The sequence below is a fragment of the Ammospiza caudacuta genome, chromosome 7 (assembly GCF_027887145.1).
Source record: "Ammospiza caudacuta isolate bAmmCau1 chromosome 7, bAmmCau1.pri, whole genome shotgun sequence".
Classification (NCBI taxonomy): Eukaryota; Metazoa; Chordata; class Aves; order Passeriformes; family Passerellidae; genus Ammospiza; species Ammospiza caudacuta.
This window is the reverse complement of record NC_080599.1, coordinates 45,955,137-45,980,233: the sequence shown is the minus strand read 5'-3', so window position 1 is coordinate 45,980,233 and position 25,097 is coordinate 45,955,137. Positions and strand designations below refer to the sequence as shown.

The following is a 25,097-nucleotide window of genomic DNA, read 5'->3' as shown; positions in this document are numbered from 1 at the left end:
AAATATATTGTGTTGGACTCTTGTTACCCAACAGAGCTTCCCATTGTTAGCTGTCACCACGAGGCAGCAACTGCTGCCACTTACAGTGCCATGAATTCTCCCTTTAAAATGAGGATTCACTCTTCCTTCAGAATGACCAATTAATCTGGTTGCACACCAGCTCATCTGTAAATCATTGTTTATTTCTCACCAAACAGTCTTTGTTGCTCCCTAGGAGTCTTTCAGGGGTGTCCATGTGCAGAGATTGTGCTTGTACACTGCATATGACCAATCAGATAAATGCTATGCAAGGCAGGGGAAATCCTACAGAAACTCAGGTGCTGGCTTGGAAATAATTTAAATATACAAGAGGGGAAAAAATAATTTAAATATACAAGAGGGGAAAAAAAATAAAAAAAAGCCTTTGGCACATTTGGAAAAATTGGAGAGATGCAGGAAAGTTAACTAAAATCAAACACAAATGAGCAAACATTCATTTCATGATGAATGTTATGAAAAACCTTCAGTTAAATAAAAGCTAAAATCTGCTTCTTACTCTTGTTCATTGCCAGTTTAATAATATGACACTTTATTAATAACTTATTTTTTTCTTTAGCATTATTAAACCATTAGCAAACTCAAGAGCCTGAGGATGTGGATAAAACGTGAACTCAGAAACAGCAGCAAGGAAACTGCTGCCTTTTGCTGTAAACATTCACTGAGGGCTGGCTGGGCAGCCCTCCTGTACACATCCCTTTCCACCACAGGACAGGAATTACTGCCCTGACACCACCACCAAAGAGAGCTGCACTCATGCCAGGGGTGCTGCTATGGGATGGATGTGACACCCTTGTCCTTGCCATGAAAAGCTCCCTGTGTCCACCTTAATTCTGCTCCCTTTAATTCTGCTGAAAATATCCCCAATAAAAAGAGAAACATCAAAATTAAAGGGAGATTCCCTTTTGTAACTGTGAGTGACCACCATGGAGACAATTATTACAACGGTGTCCAAGGAGCCACCTCACCCCAAAATAATCCCCAGCCCTTGAGTGGTGCTGCTCTGAGGTTGGCACCTCCATTCTGCCCACACACCTTCACTGAGGTAGATCCCAGACAGCATTTTGATGACTACAACAAAATTTTTATTAGCCTACATTATTTCTGTCTTCCTCCCTTTCTTTGTATCTGCTTTTGTAGTTCCCCCTTTCCTTGTGTGCCAGATGGAATATGAAGGATGCAGATAAAAGTGAGAAATGGACATTTATGTGACAAACATCTAATTAAGTAAGGAATAAATTGGAATTTCTGAAATATAAAAAGATAATTTCCTTTTAGTATCAGCTCTTTTAGTACTCTTTGAAATTGTTATGCAATTGCACTGTCCTTTATGAACAAACCCATTTCTGTTTGTCTCCTGGGTGAAAAGGAGATGGAAATGCATCTCAGACAAGAAGAAATAAAGAACTGCATCCAGGGAACATGTGGGAATTCAAAGCTAGGCCTGAGACAACATTGTATTTAGCTTGTCTAAAGTATGGCTCTTCATTTAATAATTTGATTTGCTGTAAGAAAGAGGAAAGAAATACTCAGTGGCAGGCAAGGAGCAAGCCTTTCTCTGCTGTCCTGACCTCCTCAGCGTGTCAGGGTAGAAAAGAAAGTGGAGAGTGTGTGTCAGTGACCTGCCCAAAGAGAGAGAGAGGCAAAGAAATGCAGAAATGACCGACAATAATTCAGCACGGCAAAGTGCTGCAAGGAGAACGTGGCTCCTCTCTGGAGCCTTGGCCAGCTCCTCAGCCTGTCCCCAAGGGCTTCCTGCTGATCAGGGAAGGGCTGGGGGAGGGAAACGAGAAAACTGGCACCATTCCTCAGCCCTGTGCCATGCACTGATGTGGAGGGGTCGTTTTCCCCTTAGCATAAGGAGTGACGAGTGCAATAGGGATCTCCAAAGGTTTGTTTGTGCAGCCTCTGACTAGGAAATAGCAAATTTCTCAAGTGCCAAAAGAAAGGGCTCTTTGATAAGAGGAGAAAAACCACCACTATTAAACTGATCAACATTACAAATGTGCCTGCCTGATACCAGAGAGAGGGAATTAAATGTTAAAGTCTAAAATCTGCTGGCCCAGACACAGACCATTACTCTGATGGCTGTGTTGTGGTCAGCAACTCTGGAGAGTGCAAAACTGGCCACTCCAACAAGTTCTGAGTGCAGAACACAACGGTGCTTCCAAATATAGAGGCCCTCACAAGCATTTTTAATCAGCGAAAGCACAAGGGGTAATGAAGCAGGTCATTATTATCCCTGTTTGCCTCTAAAAAGGCCAAGGGCCCTTTCAGTCATGATTTTCAGACTTAATAAAAATGATAAAGTCTTTAATTCCTAAACCCACACCTACAGTGATGGAAATTACCCTGTGTAAGAGAAGAGGCTCTTATTACCTCTGACGGGATATTACAAGTCTCAATCAGAGATTGTAAATTCTTTGAGATCCTCAAATGGAAGATAAAATAGGTCTTTGTCTATTATTTATTTACTTATTGACTTATTATTTATGTATCCCTAAGCAGCTCCATCCTGCCAAACCATATTTCTCCTGGCGTCTTTCAGCCTGTGACATTTATATTTTATTATTGACCTCAGTAAATGACATAAAATATGACTTCTACAATCTATGAAAAGATGTGTACTCAAGATCAGAACTTCATTTCTACCTGCTGTAGGTATGGAGGAGTTGGAGTCCCTGGCGTTATGAAATCTGTTATTTTGTGTAGGGGCTGGAGGCAGGAGTTATCCTTCCATCTCAAGGCAAGCATAAATATTTCACAGCACACATGATTCTAATTCCATTGAAGCTGGTCTGAAACATCCCAGACTTTTTATTGAAAATGAGATGGTAATGTATGGTGGCCTGCAACAGATATACCAGTATTTTAAAACTGCTGCTATTGGGCCAAGTAATTATGCAGTACAGCTGTTGCGAGCTACACTGGATTCCTTGGTGTTTTATGAGCTCAGGGTGCTGTGCAGCACAGAAGTCACAGGATTCTTCAGAATGCTGAATTCTGATTATGCAGCTCTGTCTTGCCTTTCCCCTTCTTGGTTTGTAGTGGCCAATAACCAAGTAACCAGTACAATTAGCTGCCCCCATTGATTAGGTGAGCGCTGCACGTGGCCGAGGCTCTGAAGAAGAGCCAAAATTGTGAATTCTGTCCGAGGCAGTGATGAGACAATAAAGGATCAGTTAATTTGAAACAGGTCACAGTTTTCTTCAGATATTTAGGATCCTGGAACAAAGGAGTGGTTCCTAAAAAAGAGCCCTGGGATCCTTGCTCCAGGGGAGTGCCTGCTGACACGGTGAAGGGACACCTACAGTGCTCAGACAGGTTTTCCACCAGCACAGCCCAACATATGGGGCCACATATTGATCCATCCACCCTCCATCTCCTCTTCCAAAAAAAGCCCTGCCAGCCCCTTCAAGCCCACAGCCCTGGATGGAATTCCTTTCTTCCTGAAGCCTTTTGAAGTCTTTGAGAGGGTGGTTTGGTGGTGCTCAGGAAAAGGTGTGATCACCCCGGAGTGCTCCAGGGAGAAGCGCTGGGAATCACAACCACTGCTCCTTCACAGGCACGAGGGCTGCCCCATCAGCTGGGCACAGCGCTCAGACACCTCCTCCAGAAAGTGATAATTAAGTTTACTAATACTTCATTAAACATTGATCAGCCTTCCTAGAAATAGTAACACTAGAACCATAATGAAACGCGATCGTTTTTTATCCGCTTGTTTTTGAGGCCATTATAATTGGCTTCATTACAATTAAGAAAGTATTTTCTGAAAAGTCATTTCCCTGGAAATGTTAGAGAACAGTTTGTTCTGCTAGCAACTTCCACGTCAGGCTTATAAGTTGCTTTAACTCCCTGTGTGCTGCAAAGTTTCTGCTGCCATTCCAGTGATGCCAGTTCAAATTATGCGAGATGGATCCCACCCTTTGTACCCCAAAGGTACTTATTCTCAAAATTGACCATATTAGAGGACTAATTGGCTAAGCCACCATGCTGGCTGATGTGAAATGCTTTCAAACACCATGAAACAGCTGTGTTTATCGGAAATATGAAGAGTGACTTTTTAATAAGGAGATCTGGCAATAATCCAAATTTGTTGAAAGGAACTTACACTTCTGTGTATAATACAATACAAGAGGTAAAGAATGGAAGCCTAAAACAATAGCTTTAAGCCCACAGATTTTGGTGATGAAAGCAGTTACCCAAACAAGAAAAAAAAAATAATTAAGAAACTCGGGCTGGGATTTGCAGAGGTCCTGAGAGAATTCATTAACTGCTTTTGAATTTCAATGGGAGCTGCTTCCCTGTAACACTTTCAAAGGTTTCTGAAAGTCCCCATTTTTCTTACTGCCCATTAGGAACAGACTTTTGGGTGATAAAAGTAGAGGACTTGCTTGCTCAGGTTGGCAAAACCTGAGCAAATACTTAAATATTGAGCTGCTGAGGGTAGGACTGACCAGTCCTAGGATGAGCCCTTGGAAGGGAATTCACATCCCTGGAAAACTCAGGTACTTGTGAAGTCCCATAATGGTGCAAAGAGGCTGTTTAGTAACATGTTTGTCATGTCCAAGGATGAGCTAAATGCAAACTGATGCCATCTCACATTCCCATTTGCACAGTGTCAAGGCTGGGGAATCATGGAGCTGGAGAACAAAAATGGGCTTTACCCTCTGAGCATTGGTAAAATTTAGGTATCTCTCACTGCCACATTCTGTAGACAAGCATAGATGAAAGATTTAAAATATAACAGAAACAGCTGACCAATGCAAGAGGTAGTGAGACACCCTAGATAGGGTGGATGGAGGATCTGTTCCTGTCCATGAGCATCACAAAAATGGGCTGAATTTCAGGCTGTCCATCTCTCACAAGTCAAGTGTACTGAGCACTGCTGAAAAGAACAGAGGCCCAGAATCTCCAGCTCAGGGCTGGCCCTCAGCCCTTTGCTGCTGCTCTCAGTGGCACAAGGCACCTGCACCCTTTGTTCAGAACACTCCTCCCGCAAGAAGTTGTGCAGCAGCAAGTGGGAGGCAGGAGGACGTTGTGCCAAGGCCCATGGAGCTCCCAGCAAAAGGAAAATGTGCTTTTGAACCCGGGGTTTATTGGTGTACTCTGGGCTGCTGAGTGTTACAGGCTGCTTTGGAAAACCTGTGGAGCTGAACTGAGCGCTGGTTCCAGATTCTGGCATGGGCAGGGGGCCAGTTAAGTTAGCTATTTTTGAGCAGAATGTTTTAAAACATGTCAGAATTCTGCTGCCTTTGGGAGGCCAGAATACTACAGAATTGATTACATTGGGACAGAAATAAAAATCAGACCGATGGAAAGCACTCCTTCCTTCCAAGAATGCAGCTAGAGGTCAAAAAGACCCTAATTTACCATATTTGTAGAATTCCTGCCTCGCATCAAATGCTGTCAACTTCTGCATATTATTATTATTACTTTTAATACACATGATGCATTCTCATATATTCTCATCACAAGATAAAAACTACTGCTAGGAGAATATATCATGTCTTTCTTATAATGAAATGCAGTTGATAAGTTTACAATAGAAATGTAAATTCTCTTTAAAACTACAACCTTTATGTGTGTGATGATATAATTCTGCTTTGATACTAAAAAGGGCATGGTAATGGAATCTGTGACTTTGGAGTGATATATTGCTGTTAAGTTAATAGGACTCCACATTCCCATTTCTAATATCAGTGTTTTTCCTCCCTTTCATTCTGTAGATGGTAAGCTGATACTACATAAACATTGTTAAAGCTATAGTTCCACGCTACAGTAATTCACTTAACTTTAACATGATTTATGGTTCTGTCAATAGAGGAGGTTGAAAATCCAGAGCTCTGATGCTTAAACATGGGTTCCATATTTAAAGCAATAATGTGCTTTTTGTGTGTGTCTGAAGCTAGAAGAATTTAGCATAAAGCAGAGATAAAAATATTATAGTTCACTGCACTGTTTAAAGCATATAGTTTAACTCCATGGATACATCAAAGAGAGCAAAGGAACCAAACACAGCATCAGGAAAAGCATGGGCAAAATACTTTCTTCCTGCAGCACTTTATTTTTATATTATTTTTTAGGGACGCATGAAATCCTATTAGTATTTTTAACACTCCCCCTTTTTTTCCCCCCATTCTTTTGCTCAGTTAGATCAGCTCCTTTTGTCAGGATGAGTTTAAATCTGGGTCCACTGTGTAATCACCCCCCTTTCTTCTTTCTGGCACTTCCCCTCCAGGCATTTTGCCTCTTTAGGAGATTAAGCGACCAAGTCATCTTGTTGCTCTAACATGTCCTCACTGGAGCAACATATTAACACAACTCCTCTGCAAAAGAGCCCTCTTTAGAAGTTTGCTGCAGGGATGACAAATTAACCCAGCATGGTGTCCCACACATCTATCTCAGTACAAATTATTAGTGTAATAGAGGTTTTAGTTATGCATTTATCTAGTAATTATTGAAGGGCTGTACGGAACGGAGCTGAGCAATCGTGGCCCTTTATGAGGCGAGCTCAGTGGGTGGCCTTACAGTTAATTTAGGATAGGACTGTCTAAGCAGTTCACTCACAAATTAGCTCAACAGCCTGCTCCTTTAAATATTTCCTATGTCACAGGCTAACTCTTGACAATACAACAAAGGTAGAGTTTTAATTACACGGTTGCTGACTTTTGTTTAGCTGGAGCTTTAACCCTTTGCAGGTTCTCCCTCTCTGCCCTCCCTGCCCGGGCTGCAGCAGTTTGGGGTTGTGGCATGGCTAAAGCCTGACCTTGAGGCCATCTGTTGGGAAACTGCTTTTCCTTCAGCACCAGGTTGCTCCAAAGTGAGTGCAGAAATTCAAAATCTTCCCCTGCTCAGTCAGCTGTGGTGACATTGTAAACTGGATCATGCAAACTCGTGTGATGGTCAGCACTGTGCTGTTCGTGGATTCCTTTCCCTTGTGGTGTGGCTCTCCTGGCTCCCTGACATCATTTTCTGTGCCAAAGGGTTTGTTTTTGTCTGTGTCAAAATTCAGAGGGAAGTGGAAGGTGACACCACTGTGCCAGCTGACAGCACCAAGAAGCAGCCTTACAGAGGCTCTTACAGAACGGGACATCCCAAAATGTCTTTGTACAAGGTACACCAGGAGCCTTCACTTTGATTCACTCAGAGCTGGCTGACAGGACAGCGAGCAGGAACCAGGACTTTGGTGACCCAGAGGAGGATGCTGATAGAGAAGGACACAGTTTCTTTCCAGATATGTGACATAAAGGTTTTGCCACTTTGGCATGGACAGAGAGTACTGTGTGCAGCGTTTCCCTGGCAGGCCTTGTCCTGATGAAAGTCTAAGTGGCAATGGTAATTATGGAGGAAATTAATCTAATGGAAACCAGTGCACTAGTTGACTTTCATCCCTTCTTCTCACACACCCCCTTCCTTGGGTTCTTGCCTTCGTGCTGTATTTCTTGCTTCTTGTAATTGTGTTTCTCCTTCATTTATCTTCCTAACACACCATCTCATTGTTTTTGTTTTTATTTTTCCTCTCCTTGCCTTTTCTTCCTTGCTTTTTTGGCTTGCAGGATCCACACTGTCATATTCCATGGGAATGCTTGAATGCTCTGCAGCACAGGCTGCTGTATATTCTAGCTTTACAAGATCGTGGTCAATTTAACGTTTCAGCCAGCTCCAGTTAGAAAGTCACCAGAGTGTAAGGAGCAATATATGGAAGCCTAAAACCATTTATGTAAATACTGCTGTCACCCATAGTATTTAAATCCTTCACTGCCTGGTGAAGAGTTCAAGCGCTCTGGGAAGCTTTGTGAGATGCCAGCAATCCACGGTGGCTTTGCAGTGCTGGAGTGCTGTGGTGAGCTGTGCTGACCACCAAATAATCTCATTTGCAGGTAACAGAAGTATGCCTGAGTAGGAGAGAGATCTGGCTGCTTGAATTTTCAAGGCTTTGAAATAAATTCTAAAACTGATAGTGATGCTAAAGCCACCCTATAGGTGATCGATTTACCATCTGCCAGACACTGAATCCTAACCACGCTGGTCCAGAGAAGACATATGGTGCATTCATAGAGTCATGCCCAAAAAACTGCCATCATCAAGTGAGGCTCCATGAATCACTTTGCTAGCTTATCACCAAAGAAACTTGGATCTTGCCACCATCTGTTGGAAGTAGTGAGGAGTCACTGAAGCATTGGCATCCCTGCGCCAGCACTCGCTGCACATCTGGTCTGCTGGTCAGCCAGCTCGGATCCTCTCTCCTGGCTACTGCCCAGCTGGGCTGGGCACTGGCAGCAGCACCAGAGCTCACAGGAACCAGGGCACAGCCTTCCTTGCACAGCACAGCACATCCAGGCAATTCCACGAGAGCAGAGGTTTTCCAACTGGCTCGTTGGGTGGAGCAGCTCAGAGCGAGGAAATCCTCTCAAGGATCTTACTCCTCCTCCAAGGAAATTTTGTTTCCAGAATGACTCATTGTGGGGACCACAGGGAAGGGCATTCAGTACCCTGGGACACCCCAGCATCAGATGTGCAGTGTGCTCCAAGGGATGCTTGGAAGCGTGTGAAAGATTCGGGAATACTCCCGAGAAGTTATAAATCGCTGGTTGTCAATGCCAACACCTGCCATGAATAGTCTACAGCTTCTTCTCTGCTGTCTATTTTGATCATGCTTTACAAATGCATCTCATACACACATCCAAGTGATAAACTTGCACATACGAACATGAGAAGGGGATAGAACCTCCCTGTGATCGTCGTGTTGGCTGAGGAGCTTACTCTGGTGGTGACCTACTTACTCACAACTCCCCTTCCTCCAAAATCCCACTGCACAATGGAGGTAAATCCTGCTCTTTGTTTTCCAAACACCCCTCGAAACGACCTGCCACTGACCATTTACATAATGCACCTGTGTCCAGAGGGAATTTAGCCTGTGTGTGCTGTGCCATCCTCCCTGCCGAGGCACAACTCCCAGTCACTCACTACTGGTGGAAGTGAATCTCTCAATTATATCCTCTTACACCACAGCATTATACTCTTTATGTTGCCACTTCTGATACCTGAAAAGCTTCTCTCTTCTGCTTACTGTCCCTAAAGTACGCCGGAGGCGATGGGATAAAGAACAAAGCTGGATTTGCAGAAAATAATCCATCTCAGTGTATCACCCCTTACTAACAGAACGATTGTTGCAGCAGGGAAATAAACACAGCCAGTGTGCTGTGGAAGAAGAATACTGAGGAGGAATGTCCAAAAGAACAAAGGATGAAGTCTGGGACAAGATTTTTTCAGGATGATGGCACTTAAAGAAACCATGGATGGATTCAGAGGGATTTTTTTCCCTGAAAGTCAGTGAGACTTTGTTTGTGAACGAGCATAAAATAGAAGATGCCTCTAAAATAGAAGATGCCTCTAAATGATGTTGCAGAAGAACAGTTTTGGTTAACTTTTTAGGAACCATGACAATTTAAAAGCTGTGTTGCTTCTTTGCGGAGTTAGTAAAGAACATCTCCTTCCAAACAAACAAAATGTGGGACTGTAATGATTCTATTTGCTTTTCTGGCTCCCACTGAATGTTCTTCTCGCGTAGCCAGTAGAAATCCCTCAGTGCACAGAAAAAGTCTTGTGAAAACAGACTGTAGATGAGATTTAAACAAGGCCTCACCACTGAGACATTTCCTCTCTCAACCACACAAGAATCCAAAGCACAGAGGGTCTAAACAGGGGCAGACAAAGGCAGTCAATGATCTTAAAAAATTAGTGTGAGGTAAAACACAGCTAAATAAAGAAAGGCCTATTAACTAATCAATCAACAACTGAAATCTAAAAGGCTGAACTTCTAAAAGACAGGAATTGGGAGTCAGCTGATGCGCACTGAATAGAATGTTAATGGAAGCTTCATATTAGTCATACTTGTATCACCAATTATCAAGGCTTTTAAAGGAGGACATATTTGCCAGACAGCTCGGATCCAGATTTCAAGGGAAATCTCTGTAGAGCTTAGATGCCTAAATTTCTTCTGAGGATCTAGGTGCATGTCTAAGGGTAATGAATAATTTTTATGGATTAACCACAAAAAATCAAACTACAATAAGCAGATTTAACAAAGCACAAAAACCTCCTGAAGTGCAAGTCTGACCTTGCTTCAACTTTGTGCAACTCCACCATTTCCCACCACATCACCTGGATGTGCAGACAAAGAGGCTCCTCCTGGTTTATGCTGCCCTCAGTAAAACCACACTGATGCCAAAGAGACATTTCCAGATAATTTCTAGGATGAATTGCTAATATGCATTTTTATGCTTCACCATTCGACCCATTCCTTAATAATCTTCTCTAAATGAGACAAAATTTCATAGCAGAAAGAAACGTGTCACAACCATTCACTCCTATTTTTATGTCTTCCAAAGAGGTTTGTAAGAGGATTCATTCATTTGTGTCTCTTCTATGCCCAAGTGAGTTCCTTTTCAAACGTGAACTCCATGTTGCATTTAGTTTTCTAGGCTAAATGCAAATCCATCTTTCTAACAAAAATGTATAAACACATCTAGACCCAGAGGACATCTCTTTTACTTGGAAAGTCAGTCGGAAGAGTACTGAGAAGGAAACCAGCCAAAGTATTGCAGGAACCAACTTCAAAGGAGTCCCCTAACAAGGCACACTGACACCAGCAGCACAAGAACAAATGACTGGCAGAAGGAAGTCCACAGAGCTGGAAGACAGGCGTGGGTCACAAGTGATGGATGGGTCCCTGTCTCGAGCAGTTGCACCGAGTCACCGTGATGGATGGCCACGAGCAGAAGACACATCCTGTCCCTTTCCCCGCACCCTCTTCCAAACAAAACCCCGAGGCCCCCGAAACCGGCGTTTCCACCTGGGCTGGCCGTCGGGAGCTCTCCCAGAGGCGGCCCGGCCTAAGAGAAGCGGCCTGTGGAGCCCTAAGGCCTGCAGGGTGAGGAGCAGCCCCTCGCGGGCGGTCCCAGGCGGCGACGGCTTTCCTGGAGCGGCCCTGGCTGCCCTCCAGGCTCTCGGGAAAGGCCTCACCTCTGGGTCCTGTAATGACAGGTCGATGGTGCTGTGTGAAAGCCGTTCCGAGGGAGGAGGTCTGCGAAGGCGAGGGACTGCTGAAACCAGACTTCTCTGACTTCTTTAATGTAGTTGGCGATGGCATTCCTGGCAAGAATGATTGATAAGTGCAATTTAATAATGCTAGGTCATGGAACGACAGCCTATGCATTGTGAAAGGGGGTGCGGAAGCGGCTAGACACACTTAAAGGACAAATGAAACGCAACGCAACAGCAAGCTGAAAGCTCACTTTTATTTGTGGGGTTTTGTTTTTGTCGAGGCAGAAGCAGCCATGGTTTGCTCTGAGCCATGAGTACTAAAAGGCAGCCATATTTTTCTTATAAAGCTGAAATACAGACAAGATGCAGCTTATTATTGCTACTGAAACCTACTCTGCTTTATTTTTAGAAACCTGTAATAGCTGGAGCATTTGGATTTTTACAGGTTTTTTATGAGTTCTGTCTTTCACTCCTTGGTTTTAGTAGATTATTGCAAATGGATCTTTTAAATGTGCCGCACGACTCAAGGCACAACCAGAGAATGGAGTTCTCTGAGTTCAAACTCTTCCTCCCCTCACTCTCTTGACTTCAAAGATATTTGAAAGTTATACATGTATGTGGTTCTCTTTCACTTTCAATTTTTTTTAAAGGGTGAATAGTATTTATGTCTGCGCTGGAATTATTCTGGAGTTGTTACAATGCCCTTGAACTGCATCAAAGGCTCCCAGTGAAAATCAGAGTTATGTTGTCACTGGGTGAAACCTCTGCCATGGACAGGCAGAAATGGTGTGGTACTGACTGGTTTGGTACACAGGGTGAGAATAACTCCTGTTGATGCCGTAGCATAGCTGTGGCATCAAAAAAATTAATGGAATGAACACATTGCAACGGGCTTTTAAAACCCAAGCATTTCTGTGTATGGTACATGCTTGGATGGAATAATTTTACAGGATATAAATGAAAAGTATGCATGTTTGTCTCTACTAGCCTATATTTTTGCAGTTACAGATGCATCTGGGTATTCTGATTATCAGAATGTATCCAGAAAACTCAAGATTTCCCATATTAACAGCCCATCAGGCATTCTGCATATCCATAAGGATATAGAAAAACAAAGGTGGAGATTTCAGGGGGAAAAGCAAAATATCATGTAGTGTGCAAGTTGAACTTCCACCAGCAAAGTAATTTAATTTTATTTCCAACTCTGTGTTTTATAGTATTTAATTGTTAAAAAAGTAAAGAGAGAGGCCTGGACAAGATTATCTCTGGGCTATATTATTAACTTTATATTTAATAAGACTAGTTTTATAGTCCCAGGGATGTTGATTGCAATATGCAGGAGCCTTCTTGTACTTTATACTCTGCACTGCTGGGCCTTAATGGTTTCAGTGAGGCTTTGGAGTTTATATTTCTGTAAGTTAAACAAAGTGAGGGGATGGTTTGAGTTCCAGTGTTGTATTTGCAGCTTTCTGCCTCAAAACTTGTTTGCTACAGGATTTGCTGTTATGGTGGCTTTCAGGAAAGGTTACAGACTTAACATTTGAAAAATCAAATTTTAGAAGTGACTATGGTGTAAGAAAAATATTGGGTTGGGGTGTAATTTTTGGGGTTTTTTGGAGTTTTTTAAAATTTTGTTGTTGTTTGGGTTTTTTTATGTGGTCTTAGGGACTTTGGAGTAGGAACAAAAGCAAAGATTAATTCAGTTTCAGGGGAAGAGAGAAAAGGAGATTGAACTGAGGTGTTTCAGTGAAATATTCCAGAGCAGCCTGCTGAATTTCTGCTCCAGTGGGATGTAACTTAGTCATGGCATGTCCACATTCAGGACAAGGACACTCAGAGGAATTAATGGTGCTGCTGACCCAGATTTCCCTATGATGGAAGAACTGGGGATGGAAGAAACACCAAAGGAGTGTCAGCCCCAGCGCTAAGTACAAAATATTGTGGACACTCCAAGAGACTTTTATGCACAGGGGAGGCCACTAAAATTTTCTAGCAGGGGATCTGCTTCAAGAGCAGGGCTGTGCAGCCCATGAACAGGGACCCAGGTGGGACATGAGTTACCTGAGCCCTGGGCAGGTGACAGAGGCCAGGGGAGGGATGAGATCTCAGCTCTGTGGCTCAGGAGCTCCCTGCTTTCCCTGCCCACAAACCCTCTTCAGGGCAAAGATAATAAAGCTTCTAAAAAAACTGAAACAGCTTCTCTTTTACCCCTGCGTTTGAAAAAAAAAAAACAACCCTGCAGGACTCATCTCTAAACCACAGCAGGGAGAAGGGGCAGAGGGAGTGGAAAATGGTTAAAAGCTGCAGCAAGTTTGTGTGATTGTGTCCAAACACTGGAACTTGAGGAGCTACAAAGAAGCTGATGAATGACCTTGAGTGTGGCATTGCTGAGCAGTGTCATGTTCATATGGGGATGGGTTTTCTAAGGTTGAGGCAGAGGCTTTAATGTGAAAATAGAGATTTTAATGTAACCATGTGCAGGGAAATTGAGTATAAAAACAAACTGAAGCGCTGATAATTGGTTGCTACTTCTTTTGCTCTATTTGTTTGTTATCGTTCTGATTGCCATTATTATCACAAGTTTGGTTCATTTATTTATTTTTTTTTCCAGGGTATTTTGAAATGTATTGGTTTGGAACAGTCCAACTATACCATGTTTTTGTTTTGTTTGGGGTTTGTAATGACACATTTTATTTTGAGTGATCACATCCATCAGATCTCAAGAAAAAGATGGCTGCTTCCTAGTTCAGAAGAATATGCAAACAGGAGCTTAATTACATCACTTAATATTGACCAGGAGAAAGAAGAAGATGAGCTTGCCAGCTCATTTCCAAAGCATGTTTTGTCCTTTAAGAGGGGAGGGTATGACAGAAAGTTAGGCAGTGCAAAGCAATTAGCATCATTCACATTTTATGTTGCGCTAGCATGGTGCTCTAGCAGCAAAATTCAAACATTCTTTGAATGGGTTAATAAAAGAAGAAATACAGTCGGCATGCAAGAAAAAGGTTTCCAAGAACAAGCCAAAATATGTCCCATTCTTCTAAATTTATCACAGCCATGTCACATTATCCTTGAGACTGCCAGGAATGTCAATTTTTTTGCAATTTAAAAAAAATATCTCATTTAGCACCATATGTTTGGTTAATGTGCCTGATATATCCTGCGTATTCTTTAGTCCATCCATTCCTAATACTCATTTTCTGCTTTTTTTTTCCTCCCCTTGCTAAGCCATATGTTACAATGCTGGTCATTCTATCGAAGCTCCTTTCGGGAGCTGGGAGCGAGGGGACTCCTGTTTAATCACCCAGAAAAAACTTTGAATTCTACAAGTCTCACTCAGGTGAGCAGCCTCAACACTTGAGTTAGTTGTGGGTGCCTGGTGCCTATGAAAATCAGGCCACCTATGAGGTGGCACAGTGTATGTTAACTGTGAGGAAGGAACTAAAGGTAGGTGGCTAAACATTGAATTAGGTGTTTAATTTCTGGCACCCACGTTTGAGACTCTTGGCTAGTTTTAAGGGTCTTCTGCTCCAAACCTAATGAGTTTTAACACATTTAGCGGCCTGCAGTCCGCAGGGCCCCTCCTGTGCTGCTCAGGGATGCAGGAAATTAAAAAGTTCAGGCTGAAGGTAGCTTGGGCAGAGCTGGGGATGCATCCCGGGAGGACGGGGCTGCCTTGCACAGCTTTGCTCAGCGTCGGTCCCGGGAGCCACCGCGCTGAACAGCAGATTTCAGCACTTCACAGCACCCTGAGGAAGGGGCAGTGCCAGCTCTGAGGACACCCCTGAGCCCCTGCTCTCCTCTCTCTGCTCTCTGGTGCAGGGCAGCAACAAATTGCAATCTCCCCCAGCCCGTCTCAGCTGTGCTGGCCGGTGGAGAGGGAACGGAGCCAAGGATCCTCCCCGTTCCCTGCCTCTCTCCATCCATCTGCTCCGAGCAAGGAATAAACAAGAACAGCCAGAACACAACGGCTGGGTAACCCAGGTGGGGGTTAGAAGTGTTCCTGACTATTCTGTGGATAGGACTCTTGTCCAAATCACAGCCACACCTGGCGCTTCTAGGGAGCGCAGCTTTCAGGATCCAGGTCTGAGTCTCCTCTCAATGTTATTTAGAGTGAGAGAGACGAAAATCAGACTTAGTCTATTTTCATCTTATGGCAGCTTTTAACTACAGAATAAATGGGGAAGTTAATTGCTAAATAAAAGAAGAAAATAAAGGGATTTGTGGCATAAAACGCAGATGGGAGCCTGAGTGGGTGTGCTACTTTAACTTACTGTACTTGTGTTCATGTGATTCCATATGTATGCCAAACATATATGGTCTGAGCCTGCTCCCATTAACATAAATCTGTTTTATTCACTGGACAGAGGGAACCTGATCAAAGACCATGATGGTGCTAAATGGAACAAGATGTGTACTTTCGTATTTTTTTCCAAAAGGAAATATTAATTTGACATTGGTTTTTCAGTCGAGAAGAATTTTAATTGCAGTACACAATAAGCAGAAAATTCAGACAACAATAATCTTGAAACTGTTAGCAGCATTATATTTCTATCAAGGAATTTGTGCGCTTTTTTTTCAACATTAGAGCTTTCTGAATTTTCATTAATTTGGCATTTCCCTAAACACACGAGTTATTATTTTGTTCATTCCACATCATGCATCACACCCTTCTGCTCAAATGCATAATGCAAGCGCAAATGGGATCCTTGTCCTTGGGAGACTCTGGTTACTGGAGCCATTGGATGTTGAAGTCCCGCAGAAAGACTTTCCAAAACTCTGCACTTCGCAAACCTCCAGCCCAAGTTTAATGAGTGCACAGGAAAACTTCGTGTTCCTCATCTTCTAAGGGGCACTGGAGCACTGTGGTGGGTTTAATTCCTCTACCTCCTTATGTTTGCCAGTACTAGAAACGCACCACATAAGAGTCTTCCTTGAGTACAGCTAAAGGTCTTCAAATGTTCATGTATGAGGCTGATATATATTTAAATGGACCAGAAAATGATGCGTGAGAATTGAATGCACGAATCCTCCCCAGAACAAACAAGCATCTGAGAACCTCTTTTCCATGTACCTGCCTCGTGCCTTACTAAAAAAATCAGGATTAACTCTGATGGAGTCAGCGGAGTCACAGCAAGAGGAGAACAATCCCCCTTCCCTCCAAATCTACACCTGAAAATCCATCCAATTTCGCTTGATTAATTACTGACATTATTCTACCTGCACACATCTCACACAACAACTCCATCTCTCGTCAGCTGCGTTTGTAGACCAGCTCATATTCATCTCCAAAGACCTTTGGATAATTACCCCAATATTCCCAGCAGCTCTCTGCCACTAGACTCTTGATGGAGATTTCATAACAAAAGCTATGAGTGAAACATGGTCTGGATCCTCCTTCCCAAGGCACACTAGGAAAAGGAATCATGGAAGCTCAGGTATTACCAGGTGGACCATGAACTCGACAACATGCAGAACAAACAGATGATGCGGAAAAACAAGTCGGCTGTTGAAGGAAAAATACTGAATATATGGGAAGCATTTTTCAAGGAATTTTCATCCTTCTGTGCGAATTATTCCAGCAATTCCACTGAAATCAGTATCAACAGAAAGGCTGATCAACTGCTCTATTTTTTTCCTTTAAATTCCTGGGGAATTCTTAATTTCAAGCTTCTTGAAACGTTGACGGCTACCCTCCTGCCAGTCATAGCAAGTCTGTTCAGTTTAGTGCTGAGCAAACTTTGTCATCAGCCGAGATACGATCACACTGACTTCCATCCATCAGTTTACTGTATTAATTGCTCCAGTATACACAAAATACAACACAGATGGAAATTCACTCATCCTAATGAAGTGCTCTTTAGTTTCTACGCTCTGAATGGGTACTGGCTCCCCTGGTTGCAGCCGGAGTTACCATGATCACTGATTAACTACCTGCCAGCGGAGCACCTCGCTTCACAAGGCTAAATCCAGCTTAATAAACAGTGATTTTTACAGAAGAAAAATGAAAGCTCCCCCTCTATCCACTTATCAAACTGCTGCATATGCATCACCAACACACACATCCAGTTTCCTCAGAACTCGACATCTGACAGATCATCAGGAAAGCAGAGCTAATCTATCCGTACCCATCAACATCGTATCATAGGTGACTGCCAGATACTTAAGAAGCCATCCAAAAGAAATGTCACAACTCTTTTTCAAGACACTACAAAAGAAATGTTCCAAATAAAATAAAGCAAATGCACGTACAAGTAAATGAGCCAAAGAACTTAATAAAAAGAGATTGATTAAAATGAGGACCAGAATGTTCAAAAAGGACTGAGAGAGAAAGAGAGAGAGAGGTGCCAAAGGCGCATTAAATGGATTCAATGGCTTTAGGTTTTAAATGCTTTTGGACTCCTCAGCAATTTTTAGCCAAAAATGATAATTCATGTTAGAATCAAAATTCTGATGTCACTTAGGGAAAAAGAAGGTTGAAACTTCTCCTTTGCAAATGAGCACAGATCCATTTACGAAGGAGAAATATCACTTTATAGTGATGGACAACCTTGCCTACTGAATTTTAAAGCCGAGCACTTCAATATTCACAATTATTTTTACATCCTACCCCATGAAAATCTGCCTAAATTGTTTGGTACAACATTCTCACAGAGGTACTACCTTGTCTGCTTGTATCTGTGTTTACAGCATCATCTGGATTGTTTTAGGTCGCTTAAGTTAGGCTTCATTCCTGCTCTGCCACCCAAGCAGTTCTTTCAATAACTAATAAACTAGTACTGAAATCTAACCAATTTCTTCAAAACATAATTTCATGAGTTATATATTTAAAAACTTTAATGAGAAGAGCAATAAACAGCAGGATAACAGTTCAATTCTGCCTTTGAGTTAATGTCAGCTTCAGCATAATTTTCCATTGTATAAATATATACTGCGAGGAGAATAAAAAAAAAATAAATTTCTAATGACGTCTTTAGACATCTCGTCTAAAATTCATGACTACATTTGTTTCATTTCAAATGCTACTTGAGAGTTTTTCAGCACACTTGGCAGATTAGATATAGCAGCAGGGACAAACTGCAGCCATCCATAGGAGAATATACCTTTATGTGGGTGCTTTGGGGATGGAACATCTATAGCTGCAAGGCAAAAAATGCCATCATAAATTTGGATGGCATTTACAAAGCCCTCTAAAAAGTCTTTGCATATGATTACAGCTGAGGTATGATATTTTTGCAAGTAAAAGACCCAGAATAGATTTATGTTTCAACTATATCTTCCTGAAGATGCATATGGATCCTAAATTGTGAGTGATACTAAAGGGAATCTTTAGTAACTGAAGAGGACGGAGTAAAATTTTTGGGTTTTTTTAAAATTTATTTAATTTTCTTAAAAATCATTTGCTCATTATTTGCATGTCATCAAACCATCATTGGCTACCCAGGCTATATATAACAATGATGGCTGCTGAACGCCCCAGGCATGAGATGGAGATGGGTAAATATGCAGATTTTCTGGACTTGTGACCTCAGTTACTGCATGGTAATGCTTTCAAATGGCTTTTATGATGACAAGACTAAGTTTGGTGCTAATATTGGTTTTCAAGATTTAATCGGTGTACAGTGCCATTGAACATGTGTTTTAATTAATAGAAGAGCTGTGGCCAGGATTGAAAATAACCCAGGTGATTTACCACTGTAAAGCCACCTGATTTCTGCACAATTTGAGGTGAACAGTTTATAGGTTATTCCAAAGGAAGAAAGAGTTGCAAACCAAATTTGTGTGCATTGTGCCAAGGGATTTATAATTTGGCAGGTAGAGAGTGGACTCATGGAGCTGTCATATTTTGGTGTCCAGTGGTTCCTGGTGTTTTCACCCTCTGACAATCTGACAGCCACAGGACTGACCCCTCCACAACACCAGAAATAATCTGTAGCTGCCGTACTCCTTCCTGGGAATGTCCACGTCCAGCTGCAGGCTGGGATGGCTCTGGGCACCTGCCACCACGCAGAGAGACTGGAGCCACTTCCCCACAGGTGACAGCAGCCAGGTGAGCTCAGCCTCCCTCCCTGCATCCCCAGTGGCTCCAGGATTCCCTGGGGAAGGCAGAGCATTGCACTTTGGCTTTGGCACCGTTTCCAGAGGGGCCTGGATGGCCCTGCTGCCTGCAGGAACGCTCCTGGGAGCTGCCCAAGGTGAAAGCAGAGAGGCAGAGGGCTCCCAGGGAAAATCCCCCTGCAAATCCCATGACAACGGGCACGGCAGAGGCGACACGGGAGTGCCCCCTCCAGCACCCTGGCAAAGTGCTTGGCACCAGCTCTGCCCTTGCTGGACACAGGAGAATCCACAGCAGAGGGGGCACCTGGCACATCCCCCCCAAACCACCACAACAACTCTGTGCACCGAGAACGAGAGAGAGCATTGGCATTGTTTGAATAAGCACACCCACCATGAAGTGCTCCGCGGTGTTCGGGGTTTCTTAGATATCCTGATTTTATAAAAGAAAGTAAAAGAAGAAAAAAAGAAACAAGGTGAGAGAGAACACTATCATAATTTTGTAGCAAGCAGGATACTGTGTGAAATCTTGGCCCAGTGAAGTGATAAAAGGGGAAGCTTTCAGTTTGCTTAAGGGAAAACTTACGAGCAAATAGAGAAATTACCAAAATACCACATTGCAGAAAATGGGTGCATTTAGGTTCAATTAAGCTGTAAAAAGGAAAATGGCACTTTAGCTTACAAAAACCAAGGGACACAGGGAGCTATCAGAAGCAACTTTGCAAGATTTGTGTGCGTGAGGATGCTGCTTCACTGGACCAAGAAAGCTACAGTATGGGACAGGATTTTTCTTTTATCAGACACTTTTGCTAGATAGCTTTGTCCAACCTCAGAAACTGCTGCTCTGGCATTATGAAATAATCCTACATAACTTGATCTCATGAGCTTAGGAACACAGAAAAACAGCCATGCCAAATCAGATTACAGGGTTCCACCTAGTCCAGAATCCTCTCCCTGACAGTGGGAACTAATGGACGCCTAGAAGAGAGTAAAAAACCAGGGAAAGCATACAGTGGTAATTCTCCAAAACACTCTCCCAAATGATTTGTGATTCAAGGACTTCTAGGACAAAGTTGATATCATGCTATTGAAGCTGCTCAAATCCAAATGCACAGATTTACATCCCCCCCTCCTCCCCTTTTTTCGTTTTTTTTTTTGGATTTCTACCCCCATGAGATTTCTACCAGTCACACAGAAAAGGTTTCACAGTTTGGTGCTGGCAAGTCCAGCGTTCTTGCCACTAACTCAGAATGAGCTAACAGCTTTCAAAAGCCCAATGATGTTATGTGTATAAGAGCATCCAACACTTTTTCCTATGTAAAAAAAAGTGACATGTATGCTGAGGTGCTCTAAGTGTAAATACTTTGGGAGATTTGATTTTTTTTAACATTAAAAAAAAAAAAAAAAAAAAAAAAAAAAAAAAAAAAAAAAAAGCAAGGATCTGGCTGTAAATTGATATTAACATTTTCCAGTATATGTGTAAAACACATGTTTCAGAAGAATAGAAGAGAGAAACTGTCACTCACTGGGAAGCTTTAGAGCTATCTGGCTCCCTGGGAAACTGCATGCAACTATTCTGGTGTCCAAGGGTTTGACCAGTGAGTTTCCTCTTCCTGCAAAGAATGAATGCAGAAGTAATAGAAAGTCTGAGGGGGGAGATTTTAGCAAATGGCTAAAGATAATCCTATTCTGCCCACTCCAGCAGGTAGGAAGGAGGTGGTGGTGGTGGTGGAAGAAAAAGGGAAAGAGGAGGAAGGGCTCCGTGTCCCTCCCAGGAGCTGGCACAGGGAAGGGAGCACTGGAGGGACCCAAAGGCTGCAGGCAGCTGAGCCCAGTGAGATCCTTTGTGTGTGCTCACCCCAGCCCAGCCACACAAAGCCAGCACGTTCTGCTCTGATTCTCAGGGCCTGGCTGTGGCTCCTCTTTGGGATGGAGCACAGGGACTCAGCACTCTGGGCTTCACTAGCACAGAAATCCCAAAGGCCCAGACAGCAACACTGGCTTCTTAAGTATCCTTACTATCCTCTATTCAGGGGGGGTTTAAAAAATATTTTAATTTTAATTTTAATTTTAATTTTAATTTTAATTTTCATTTTCATTTTCTAATCAAATCAGTGCCTACACATGAATTTTTTGCTTCATTTATTAAAAGAATCAGTGAAAGCAGGGTTTAAAAAAAAAAAAAAAAAAGCTTATCCTTACATTTTTGATGGCATATTGACTTTGTAAGAGTCTACAGGCAGGAGTGATATATCAGGGAGTCCCTATAACTTTACTTAAAGCAAAAATTAGAAAGTGATCGGAAAGTTTTATAGAGGGGAGCAGAAACATAATTTTAAGCCTCTTAAAATTGCCTGAACTGTGAAATCAAGTAATGAACACTAGAAAAGGATCTGTCAGCTGGAATCAAAGCTTAGACTAGTCAGCATTTTCTTCCTAAACCTTATTATGGCAAAGATTTTTCATCTCTGCACTCTGCTCAGCCCAACAAATAAACCAAGTTGACCTCCACCTGTTACCCGGTGAAGTTGGCTGTCATCTCTGACTAAACCCTTTTCTTTCCCTTCAAAGCCCTCGGCACCACTGAGAAGGTGGGAAGACACAGCTGTGCACTGACTCAAATTGATACCAGTTCATAACCAGACAGCGTTTCACAGTACAAATTACAAGCAACAGAGGAGAGGAGGGAGGGGGGGAAAAAAAAAAAGAGGGGAGAAAAAAAAATGTAGTGCCAATGAATTCTGGAAGGGGGCAACATTTTTCATCCATTTAACAATGAGATTTTCATAAAAAGAAGTTCTTTTTTTTGTTTGTTTGGGTTTTTTGTTTTTTTTTTTTTTTTTTTGTTGGGGTTTTTTTTGTGTGTGATATTATGGACGAGCATTTGAGGCAAGGAACATTTTGCTTATGCCATAACAATGAACCTGTGCTAACACCACAGAGGAAGGACTGAAGAACACAATGGAAGCTATTTGTATTGCTTTTATATTTCATAACTTGAATGCATTACACTGGTTCAAAGAGGTTCAGCTCCAATTGCACGTGGCTTTCTGGACTTAGGAACAAGTCACAGCTATGTAATGCAACACTGCTAAATAAAAAAGAATTAAAGATTATGGAACACAGAACAGCAAGAAACGTGCCATGAGGAAACCCCTGTAGCTGCTGCAGTCACTTCTTCAAATACATCATCGTGGCAAAACCGTGTGAGAAGCTTTCTAATACAAAGACATATCAGAAAAAGCCATTTCATATAAAGTTGGACTTCTCTGGGTGATTAATGCTACGTTCAACAAAGGAGACAGTGTCTGTCTAATTACATTAAATACTTATCTTCTAGGGATTGGCAGGGTGTTTCTGCTCAATGTCACTTTTCATGACAATGTAATGATAGATCCGTTTACTTACCAGTGCCATTAGCAAAAATTGTACTGTTTTCTCAACTGCCCTCATATCACGAAAATATTTGATTAACATACTGCAGCTTATCTAATACTCTAAGCAACATATTCTGCATAGTTTTCTCTCTATTAAAAGAACAAGATTACAGCTTGTAAAATTTTTATTGCACTCACACAGAAATAAATGAATAATGTGTGATAATAGTTCAAGTACCTTACTAGTTCACAGAACAGGTTTATTTGATTTAAAATATTAACTTGTACTTGAAATATTAAGATTTTGGGAGAAACAAGCAAATAAACAAAGTCAGTACTCTGAGGCACTACTTCCCATCCAGGTCTAGTTATTATTTCCTTTTCATTTCAGCACATGTTTTGAAACTTTTAATACCTTAGGGGAGGGGAGAAAAAAAAAAAAAAAGGGAAAAAAGCTTTCATTCCTTTGCTGAAAAATAGATATGGCCATCTCCCAAGTCTTTAAAATTCACCACATTGTGAACTGACTCTTTGGAGTCGTGCTACTGTGCCAACATCCAGGAAACAATAACCCTCTGGAAGAATGTACCCAGCCAAGGCAGTTTATATAGTAACAAGATAATTTCATAAACTTATATTGAAGAGCGAGGCTGTGATGTAACATTCTAGCAGTATATATCAGCTACCTGATATTTACTAACAAGGTTAAACTCCTATCTGTTTGTCTCAGCACTCTTCATAATTCACTTTTTAATGGATGGACAGGAAAAGTCAGCAGTGTATGGCACAGATCATTTCTGAAATAGGACAAGACAGCTTACGGCAGTAGCTGCTCCAAAACACCCTTCCTGTTCCCACACAATCACATCAAGCCTGGACTCTGCAGCTACAGGGCTTCAAATCTACTCGTAAACCCTTCAGGGGCGTGTTTCTATTTCCAAGTAAACTGGTAAATTTGGAAAACAGAGGGTCCCGAGGAGGAGGAGGAGGTGTCACCGTCACCAAGAGAGCATCAGCTCTCAGCTGCTTGGGATGGCACTCCTGGGCAGGAGAAGGCAGGTGGGGAGCTGCCTTCCCAGCAGGTGAGGAGGGAGGAAATCCACCCCATTTTGCTGAGGAGGGAGGACATCCACCCCATTTTGTCAAGGAGGGAGGACACCCACCCCATTTTGCTGAGGAGGGAGGACACCCACCCCATTTTGCTGAGGAGGGAGGACACCCACCCCATTTTGCTGAGGAGGGAGGACACCCACCCCATTTTGTCAAGGAGGGAGGAACACCCACCCAATTTTGCTGAGGAGGGAGGACATCCACCCCATTTTGTCAAGGAGGGAGGACATCCACCCAATTTTGCTGAGAAGGGAGGACATCCACCCCATTTTGTCAAGGAGGGAGGACATCCACCCCATTTTGTCAAGGAGGGAGGACACCCACCCCATTTTGTCAAGGAGGGAGGACATCCACCCAATTTTGTCAAGGAGGGAGGACACCCACCCAATTTTGCTGAGGAGGGAGGACATCCACCCCATTTTGCTGAGGAGGGAGGACACCCACCCCATTTTGTCAAGGAGGGAGGACACCCACCCAATTTTGCTGAGGAGGGAGGACATCCACCCCATTTTGCTGAGGAGGGAGGACATCCACCCAATTTTGTCAAGGAGGGAGGACACCCACCCCATTTTGCTGAGGAGGGAGGACATCCACCCCATTTTGCTGAGGAGGGAGGACATCCACCCAATTTTGTCAAGGAGGGAGGACATCCACCCCATTTTGCTGAGGAGGGAGGACATCCACCCCATTTTGCTGAGGAGGGAGGACATCCACCCCATTTTGCTGAGGAGGGAGGACACCCACCCCATTTTGTCCCAGCTCCTCAGGCAGCTGTGAAATGGCAGCGAGGACGCACCAAGAGCGGTTCACTCGCGCATCCGCGCGGCGCTGCAGGATCCACCCAAAACTGCCTCCAAATCCCCTGCAAGTGACTCTTGCAGGGAGAGGGTGACACCACAGCCAACTGCCACATGCGACTCTCCAAATTAATGATGGATTTAGGATATTCATTCCCTGAGCTGCGAGGGTTCGGGGTGTGTCGGCAATTATCGAGATATAAGTCTGACACACATTATCCTCCTATCAATGTCATCTCCCTTAGTAGCCAACAGATTATCAGCAGCTTTGTGATATTCCAGGTGTCAAAGAAGAATTAAAACCACAACAATTGCACAAACAAAGGGACAAAAGATGGGATACGTGTTTCTGAGCCCTGCATATCAATTTAATATGTGCAGCTGACAATGATGCAAATGTCCTCGGGAGAGAGGCAGCAAGATCCGTGCCCAAACATACACACACCACTGTCAGCAAGATGGCAGGGAACAGAAGCAGTAGGATTCCCAGCCCAGGACACATGCCTCAGCAGGCAGAGCAACCCAACGAAACAATCCTCTGGTTGGGGAGAATTTTGGAAGCACCTGATATGGAAAAGGGCCCTAAACAAGCCAGATGGTACTTTTAGCTGGCAGCAGAAAGTAGGAGACAGCCAAAAACATTACAGCATTTCCCCAAGAGGCCAGCAAATCG

The 25,097-nt window shown here is 42.9% G+C and overlaps 1 protein-coding gene across 14 annotated transcripts in view; it reads right to left on the bottom strand.

The window, feature by feature from the left end:
• NFIA (nuclear factor I A) overlaps positions 1 to 25,097 on the bottom strand; it is a 243,502-nt gene that overhangs the window by 35,829 nt on the left and 182,576 nt on the right. For 6 of the 14 annotated variants that reach the window (XM_058808306.1, XM_058808308.1, XM_058808307.1 and 3 more), the window contains 3 exons: positions 20,667 to 20,753; positions 19,535 to 19,573; positions 11,065 to 11,193 (listed from right to left, as the gene is read on the bottom strand). The exons of 3 other annotated variants lie outside the window; for them this stretch is intronic. In XM_058808306.1, coding sequence (XP_058664289.1) covers positions 11,065 to 11,193; positions 19,535 to 19,573; positions 20,667 to 20,753 — 255 coding nt within the window. The remainder of the gene's footprint in view (positions 1 to 11,064; positions 11,194 to 19,534; positions 19,574 to 20,666; positions 20,754 to 25,097) is intronic. 5 more of the 14 variants (XM_058808313.1, XM_058808316.1, XM_058808312.1 and 2 more) reach the window with 3 other exon arrangements.